The 9,130-nt window shown below is 49.9% G+C and overlaps 1 protein-coding gene across 1 annotated transcript; it reads right to left on the reverse strand.

Annotated features, from left to right (window-relative positions):
* Positions 1–526: 526 nt before the first annotated feature.
* On the reverse strand, positions 527–8,210 carry LOC147689235 (phytanoyl-CoA dioxygenase domain-containing protein 1-like). The gene is made up of 6 exons (XM_086940046.1): positions 8,081–8,210; positions 7,356–7,572; positions 5,911–6,002; positions 3,352–3,491; positions 1,978–2,082; positions 527–634 (listed from the first exon to the last, which is right to left on the reverse strand). Exons 1-6 carry the CDS (start codon positions 8,208–8,210, stop codon positions 527–529), a joined length of 792 nt encoding a protein of 263 aa, XP_086796172.1.
* Between the last annotated feature and the right edge of the window lie 920 nt (positions 8,211–9,130).

A 9,130-nucleotide genomic window follows, 5' to 3' on the forward strand; every position in this document is an offset into this window, starting at 1 on the left:
TCAAGCTGGAATCATCAAGATGTGTTGAAAATCAAAAGTGGTACTCTTATCCAAAATGTATTGATACATTTTTATTTTAGTTTTGTAGAAAAAGAATACAAAAAGACATTCACACTTTTGACTGTAAATCTGTCTTCCAGCTGTATGTTTAGCTCAATAAATAAACATTAATAAAATAAAATTTACATATAGTCAGGCAGCTGAGATTCCAAAACAGGATGCAGGCGTGTGTTTTCTAATGAAAGTGCAGTGCAGTGCAAAAAGGAATTCACATTATCAATTTCTGAATCCGCAATTGTTTGTTTTACGGTAACAGTTGCAGCACCTTTTGGCCTACCATCCGAACATTATTGTAGACAATATTGAGGCTCACTGCAAGATGTTAAAAAAGAGGAAATACATATTTGAACCTATAGGGCTCCATCTGAGATCAGGAATGAACCTGCACCATGCAGCAGCATGTTACTGGCAGTTATGAATTACATGAAGAGAGGAAGGTGTCTCCTGATGATGCTCTGCAGAGGTGTCAGAAGGTCTTGGAGAAAAAGTTGGGTGCATGATCTGTAAAGTGCTGGAATTCATCTGTTCCTGCAACAAGCACGGTGGCGGGGAAGGATCGGGGGCGCTCGGGGTCCTGGAATCAGAGATGAGAGAAGTGCATTAGAATGAGGGCACTCAGACGTGGGAGAATACAAGACCTTATCATAGAGGACCTACACTGGTGTCATGTAGTGAGGGAGAGAAGGGCATGATCAACCAAATCTCTAAAGCGTGTACTCTACAACAATAACTAACCATAAACCTTCCCTCTCTTTCAAAACAGCCTAAGAACCAACGCTAGCTAAATCCCCAAACTATCTAGCATTCAAACCTGCCTCTCTTATAGAACAACCTAACTACCCAAACTATCTAAATCCCCAAACTATTGAACCTTCAAACCTGCCTCTCTTATAGAACAACCTAACTACCCAAACTAACTAAATCCCCAAACTATTGAACCTTCAAACCTGCCTCTCTTATATAACTAACGACCATACCTATCTAAATCCCCAAACTATTGAACCTTCAAACCTGCCTCTCTTATATAACTAACGACCATAACTATCTAAATCCCCAAAGTATTGAACTTGCAAACCTGCCTCTCTTATGTAACTAACGACCAAAACTATCTAAATCCCAAACTATTAAACCTTCAAACCTGCCTCTCTTATAGAACAACCTAACTACCCAAACTAACTAAATCCCCAAACTATTGAACCTTCAAACCTGTCTCTCTTATATAACTAACGACCATAACTATCTAAATCCCCAAACTATTAAACCTTCAAACCTGCCTCTCTTATATAACTAACAACCATAACTATCTAAATCCCCAAACTATTGAACCTTCAAACCTGCCTCTCTTATATAACTAACAACCAAAGCGATCTAAATCCCTAAACTATTGAACCTTCAAACCTGCCTGTCTTATATAACTAACAACCAAAACTATCTAAATCCCCAAACTATTGAACCTTCAAACCTACCTCTCTTATATAACTAATAACCAAAACTATCTAAATCCCCAAACTATTGAACCTTCAAACCTGCCTCTCTTATATAACTAACAACCAAAACTATCTAAATCCCCAAACTATTGAACCTTCAAACCTGCCTCTCTTACATAACTAACTACCAAAACTATTTAAATCCCACAACTGACCTTCAAACCTGCCTCTCTTATATAACTAACAACCAAAACTATCTAAATCCCCAAACTATTGAACCTTCAAACCTGCCTCTCTTACATAATTAACAACCAAAACTATCTAAATCCCCAAACACACACTGTTACGAGTAGAAATGCACGCACACAAACACACGTGCGTGGATACACACACACAAACACATACAGTCCACACTGTCACTCTTGTCGTCTAATAATCCCACTGACACACATTCATACTCAGACAGTATGAAGGAGAGGATTGTACTCACCTCCACGGGGTAGGCTGTGGTGGGGACGTAGCGAATAACGAAGCCACATCTGCGTCTGTGGGACCTGTTGGGTTCACTGGCGTGGACTGTCAGCCCGTCGTGGATCTGATGAGAGAAATGTAGGATATGAGCCGTGCTTATCTGCCAAAAATGTAACTGCCAGGGCCCAATGTGTTACTCACTGGTCCACTGCAGCTGGCACTGCCCGCGTCACTTTTTTACCTTTAAGTTTTGTCATTTTTTTTTAAAGCTATATTAAATCATTTAGTTCTCTACTAATGAAAGTTAGTTAAAAATACACACACACTGCCACCATATGGTGGTTTCTCAGACATATGTGCCTTTGTTTACAGAAAAGCACCGGAAAACACAGGCACAAATTAAGCACTGGATATGGGACAGAGAAAAGACAGGTGCACCTCAAGGGGAAACTGAGTACCTAGTCCTGAGGCACCCCAAGGAAAGCTGTGAGTGCACAGCGCTGGTGCACCCCAGGGGGAGCTGTGAGTACACAGTGCTGGTGCACCTCCGGGGGAACTGTGAGTAGACAGTGCTGGTGCACCTCGGGGGAGCTGTGAGTACACAATGCGGGTGCACCCCGGGGAACTGTGAGTACACAGTGCTGGTGCACCCCAGGGGGAGCTGTGAGTACACAGTGCGGGTGCATGCCCAGGGGGAGCTGTGAGTACACAGTGTGGGCGCTTCTCTATGGTAAGCTGTGAGTACACAGTGTGAGTGCACCCGGGGGAGCTGTGAGTACAGAGTACACAGAGTTGACGCACCCTCATAGAAAGCTGTGAGTACACAGGTTGGTGCACCGTCATGGGGAGCTGTGAGTCCACAATGCTGGCGCACCCTCAAAGAAAGCTGTAAGTACAGGGAGGTACAGTACATGGGCACCCTTAAGGGGGAGTAGTGAGTACACAGTACATGGGCACCCTTAAGGTGGGGTAGTGAGTACACAGTACATGCGCACCCTTAAGGGGGGGGTAGTGAGTACACAGTTCTGGGGACCTTTAAGGGGGGGTAGTGAGTACACAGTTCTGGGGCACCTTTAAGGGGGGCTGTGAGTACACAATTCTGGGACAACTTTAAGGGGGGTTGTGAGTACACAGTAATGGAGACAAAAGGCTCATTATGGGAAGGGCGGTGCCATAAATTGATGGATGTCTTGGCCTCGACCACTTCCCGACTGCCTCATTTATAAGTGGGAGAATCACTGGTCTGCCTGACACCCACAATGCACCGGGCTCAAGTATCATGGCTTTTCATGTTACTTCGTAACGTTGCAGTAACCTCTTGCTTGTTTGCCTGTGAGAATAACCACAACAGTGAGACATGAGTCCAGGAAACGACAGAGCGCTGTGAACTCACCGACATCTGCCCAGCCTGAAGAGGACACTCCACCGCCTTCTCTGCATCCACCATGTGCCGCGGAATCTCCTGATTGGTGGACAGCATGTTTCCGGGGGTCATTGCTGTGCGGTGCTCCAGGACACCTTGTTTGTGACTTCCTGCAGAAGAAAAGAGGGTAGGAGTAAGGGGGGCACTGATTCCTGGCCTGGGTACTCATGCAGTCCCCGCCTCTGTCTAAAATGAGGTGTCAGCACGGGCCACACCCACAATAATTATACACACATTTACCTTTAATTATCATGCGTGGTAAAGGCATCTGCGTGGTAAAGGAAGCGTGGTAAAGGCATGCGTGGAAAAGACTGTGTGTTAAAGGCATCTGGGTTGTAAATGAAGCGTGGTAAAGGTTGCGTGGAAAAGACTGCGTGGTAAAGGCATGCATGGAAAAGACTGCGTGGTAAAGGCATTTGCGTGGTAAAGGAAGCGTGGTAAACTTATGCATGGAAAATACGCGTGGTAAAGGCATTTGCGTGGTAAAGGAAGCGTGGTAAAGGCATGCATGGAAAAGACGCGTGGTAAAGGATGTTTTTCATCTAACAGAGGACTGCGGCTTCTAAATAAAGAGAGAGCCATCTCTGAACACTAGAACCCCGCGAGGACCCCGGGGATCTTTCATCCAGGCCTCCACAGCCCCCAGGAGTCTAGCCTCTGGCACTAATCTGGGTGAAGTTTGTAGGCTCCTACTAGAGCCCTGTCTGGCCAACCCTGTCCAATATCACTCTTTCAAGGCAGTGGTGCCCGTGTTTACAGGCAAAGACATCTCTGCCTGTAGAACCATAAGCAGCGTCCCTCTGTTAGGACCTCGTGTCCCCCCGCTCCAGCTGTACAGTAAAGCACGGGTCAGGGTTTGATTGCTTTGAAAAAAGTTGGCCCGGGCACCCTGAAAAAAGAGCCCCACATTTGCGGATTGCGGGGAAGATTACAAGGACTGGCGCATCCTTGCAGATTAGCAGTGATGCGCCAGTAACAATGCGATTTGCAATTCTCCTTGCGCCACCACGGATGCGTCGCATTTACAATGCAGCACACCGTGGCGCAGGGATAGACAGATGCGTGTCGCATCTGATGGTGCAAGGTCGGTGCATGGCTGGAGTCATGTCGCAGGAGCAACGCTACTCCAGCAATGTTCAGGGACCGCCCATACCTAACGTGCTGCCCCACTCCTTACGCCTGCTTCAAGCAGGTGTAAGGTTTCGTCGCAGCAGCCTCTGAAAAATGACTGCGAAATCTTGTAGATTTCACACCGTCACTTTTACGAGTTTTTTTCTGACGGAACACCCACCCTGCATACCTTAAACCTGATGCAGGTTTAATGTGGTGCAGGGCTTCACAACGTGACGCATCTCCCTAGATGCGTCAGGTTGTAAATAAGTCGCAACGTGGTGCATGGTTTACGCCACCGCTGAGTCACATAAGTGACGAAACAACGGCGTAAATGTGACGCAATTGACTTGTACATCTGCACCCGTCTTTTTTTAAAACATTGCTTCAGTGTTTTAAGTGTTATAAAAAGAAGTTGGGGGATTTCTATAAGAGAGGTGTGTTTTATCTTAACTTTACTAAGATTTAAAAAATGCGATGATTGTTGCTAGGACTCTGTGTTGTTGGAATAGTTTACACTGGTGAACCACACCTGAATATAAGTGAGGCCACCTAAGCTCAGCCCCCCTGACCCTGCTCAATCTGCATACATTAATGGGTGGGGCCAGCCGGAGACTGGGAATGATACCTCCGCCCCCTTGGTAAAAGGGGGGTAACGGAGGTCCATCTGCCTCCGCAAAGGCTGCTCAGGCCCCCACTGGGTGGAGCAGCATAGTCATCCCATATCGACCACCACGCTGTCCAAAAAAGCGGCCCATAGCTGCAATTCAGATACCAGCCCATCGCCCATTGCCCGAGAGCCCCCTTACCAATCCGACCCTGGCACGGATCCCTCTGATCACACTGGGGCGCTCGTACATAGCAGCATGAACTTGCTCCATCCTGAGATATAGTTGTGACCCACATGGTGCTGAGGGCGCCAGGACCTATGTGGAGCCCGCGTTCTATCTCCAGACTTTCTGTACAGAGACAACATCCCTGGGTCAGGACAGCAGTGGACTCCGATAGAGAAGTAGACAATTTGTCAACACCACTGAGTCAAGGCCCAAGGGCTTCAACAATATTAGCCTGCTGCACCCCTGCTTGTCTGGACTCTGACTCATTGTGAATGAATGCACCGTCTTCCATTCTGTGTAACTCTCTCCCACATCCCTATGTCGCGACATTGAGGCTCCTTGGTTAACTGATGGCCTCCCCTGCTGTATAGTCCTGTCCCAGATCCCTATGTCACGACACTGGGGCTCAAGGTAAAGAGATGGCCTATCTATCTCCCATGCTGTGGAGCCATGTCCTAGATTCTTATTTGATTACATTGGGGCTCACCAGTAGAGTATTAGCCCATCCCCCATTCTCAGCCAATCAGTGTTACAGCTCCAGGCTGTTGTGATGCATGCATTGACTATGGGAGTTTATCCATACCTGGAATAACCCGCAGGACCCCATTCTCTGCGTCTACGTCATCCAGGGCAAGCCACACTGAGGCCACCGGGCCCCCCTCGAAGCCCCAATACCTGGAAGTAAAAGGAGGAGGACACTGTCAGCCAAACATCGGCAGACCCCGGGGCAAGAGGATGGCACATGAGGGCACAGGATGGCACATGATAGGATGGCACATGAGGGCATAGAATGGCACATGAGGGCACAGGATGGCACATGAGGGCACAGGATGGCACATGAGGTCACATCGTAGCACATGAGGGCTCAGGATGACACATGAGGGCACAGGATGGCACATGAGGGCACAGGATGACACATAACAGGATGGGGCATGAGGGCATAGAATGGCACATGAGGGCACAGGATGGCACATGAGGGCACAGGATGGCACATGAGGTCACATCATAGCACATGAGGGCTCAGGATGACACATGAGGGCACAGGATGAAACATGAGGGCACAGGATGGCACATAACAGGATGGCACATGAGGGCATAGAATGGCACATGAGGGCACAGGATGGCACATGAGGGCACAGGATGGCACATGAGGTCACATCATAGCACATGAGGGCTCAGGATGACACATGAGGGCACAGGATGACACATGAGGGCACAGGATGGCACATAACAGGATGGCGCATGAGGGCATAGAATGGCACATGAGGGCACAGGATGGCACATAAATGTATAGGATGGCACAGGATGGCACATGATGATACAGAATAACCCATGAGAGCACAGTATGGCACGTGAGGGCACAGGATAGCACATGAGGGTACGGGATGGTACATGAGGGCACAGGATGGAACATGATGGTACAGGATAATACATGAGAGCAGAGAATGGCCCATTTGGGCACAGGATGGCACACGAGGGCACAGGATGGCTATTGATGACACAGGATGGCACATCAAGGCATGGACGGTACATTTTGACACATGAGGGCACATGATGGCATATGATGCCACAGAATGGCACAAGAGGACACACAATAGCACATAAGGGCAGAGGATGACACATGAGGGCACAGGATATTATACAAAGGGCATAGGATAACACATGGAGGGACAGGATGGCAGATGATGGTACAGGATGGTGCATGAGGGCATAATAAGCCACATGATGGCACACGAGGGCACAGGATGACACAGGGTGATGTGTGTCTGGTAGTGCAGCCAGCCTTATGCCGTCATGTACTGCCTAGATGAAAGATGCTGCAATCTATGCTGTGTGTGCACCCCGCACCGCCCTGTGTATTTAACACCACATGGTGCCCACCAGGTAGCCTGTTAATCAGACCTCACCAGGCTCAGGGGGCAGGAATGCCATCCTTTGGCCTTACCCTTGAAGTACAAACAGACACATCACCCCTGCTGAGCCCTCCCCTCCCCCACCCTGGAGCCAGCACCCCACAGTCTGACTTACTTGATGTCCTGGTGCCAGGCCACGTAGGGGGCGCTGTTCCCTCGGTGGGGCACGTCGGAGACCGGGTATTTACAGATGAACCTGGAGTCCAGCAGGACCACGTGGGGCCCCAGCACAGCGGTGATGGCCTGGAGGGTGTTCGGGTGAGTGGCGAGGCCCAGCACCCACGACAGGCGCAGGTGGGCGTTGTGCAGGCTGTACTGGGCGTGCTCCTTCCCTGCAGGGTGAGAAAGCAAAAGACACACAGATGATGGACGGAATGCAAAGCAAATCAAACATTCACCCCAGTCAAGAGGTCTGGGTTCAATCCATCGTTCTTTTGCTCACCTTGCCACCCTAGTTTAGACCCAGCCTACAGGGGACACAAGGAGGGGGGTTAGTCTCTACATATAAACAATCCATAGAGGCATTTTACTCTTTTTTTTAACACATTCCTAGATTGACAAGACCTTGTAAATCTGCGTCAAAAACGATGAGTTGCGACACCCTTTGCAACGCCCATGGAACGCCTTCCAGGCGCAGTGTAACGCAACGCAGTGATTTGCGCTGCGTTGCCTTTCTCCATATTTGTGAAGCCGCTCAGGGCCACGCAGGGTGGCTTTGCGGAGCTTCATAGATTTGGCTTGGGTATTTGCCTCGTGCATGTACCACTTAGCATGGTGCAAGCATGACGCAAGGACCGCATAAATAAGCTCGAGAGATAAGGCTGCCCTCCCTGCACCTACCAAACTCCTGCTCCAGCTCCTCGAAGGCCCTTCTAGCGCCCTCCAGCTCCTCCGGGTGCAGCACTGGCACCGCCGTCAGGAAGCCCCGGGCGTCATAAAGGGTCTTCATGTGCTGAGGGTCCGCCTCCATGATGAGGGCGAGGACTCGGACCCCGCTTCTTGTGCAAGGGATGGGGTCTGCCGCCGGGCTCCTGAGAGCTGAGCCCCAGATGTGGATATGTTCCTCTGGCACCGGACTCCAGATGTTGCCCTTCACCTCCAGAGGTGCTGATTCTCCAGCGTTTTCTTCTGGCTCCCAAGACGCAGGTGCTCCAGATGTGGCCCTGTGGCTCCCCAGGTGCTGGAGATTCTGTACCCTGGTATTCAAGAGCTCCAGATGTGAGTGTTTCCTCCTGCCCCTTGCAGTGCTGGAGCTCCAGGTGTTGCTGGGGGTCACTGCCGCTGCTGTCCACCCTCCTCTGCCTTGGCATCTTATGTAGGGCCGCTCAGACCCGCCCCCGCCCCGGGGCAGCACTCCCATGACGTCACCACAGCCGGGGGCTGCTTTCGGGTTTTCCCATTAATCCCAGCTCATGACCCCAGGCTGCCTGGCATTGTGTAATCCTGGGCATGTCCGCAGCGGAGGGGGGAGGCACTGCAGACGCCAGCTCGGACGTTTCCTGGTGGTCCAAGGGGGCTGCCACAATGGGGTTCACGCGGGAGTCGCACAGTGATACCCCCAAATTATGGGACTTTGAAGTATGTACGAATAAAGAAACATTCCTTATTTACACTGAAGCCAGTATCGTGGTGTTACCGGTCGGAGGGGCTCCCGAGAGCAAAAGCCGGGTCTAGGCCAGACCTGAAAAGAACAGGTCAGTAAAAGCAGCAGTGAAAGGCCGGAAAGTATCTGACCTCACGGGAACTGACGTCAATTCTTCTCCAGATAAGGATGTGAAGTCACAAACGCTTTGCCACAACGACGTCACAAGAGGTGAAGCCATGACGTTAAAGGGGTATACTGACCCCAGCATAAGTGCAGCGCCCACACCCCAAATACAGACACCAGAC

The sequence above is a fragment of the Lissotriton vulgaris genome, chromosome 10 (assembly GCF_964263255.1).
Source record: "Lissotriton vulgaris chromosome 10, aLisVul1.2, whole genome shotgun sequence".
Lineage (NCBI taxonomy): Eukaryota > Metazoa > Chordata > Amphibia > Caudata > Salamandridae > Lissotriton > Lissotriton vulgaris.

Bases quoted from the DNA above. Each gene is read 5' to 3' on its own strand.
- LOC147689235 (XM_086940046.1), bottom strand. From the start codon at position 8,210: ATGGAGGCGGACCCTCAGCACATGAAGACCCTTTATGACGCCCGGGGC. The intron at 7,573-8,080 runs GTAGGTGCAGGG...CTCACCCTGCAG, and splicing joins GGAGCTGGAGCAGGAGTTTG to GGAAGGAGCACGCCCAGTAC. The intron at 2,083-3,351 runs GTGAGTTCACAG...TTCTCTCATCAG, and splicing joins TTCAGGCTGGGCAGATGTCG to ATCCACGACGGGCTGACAGT.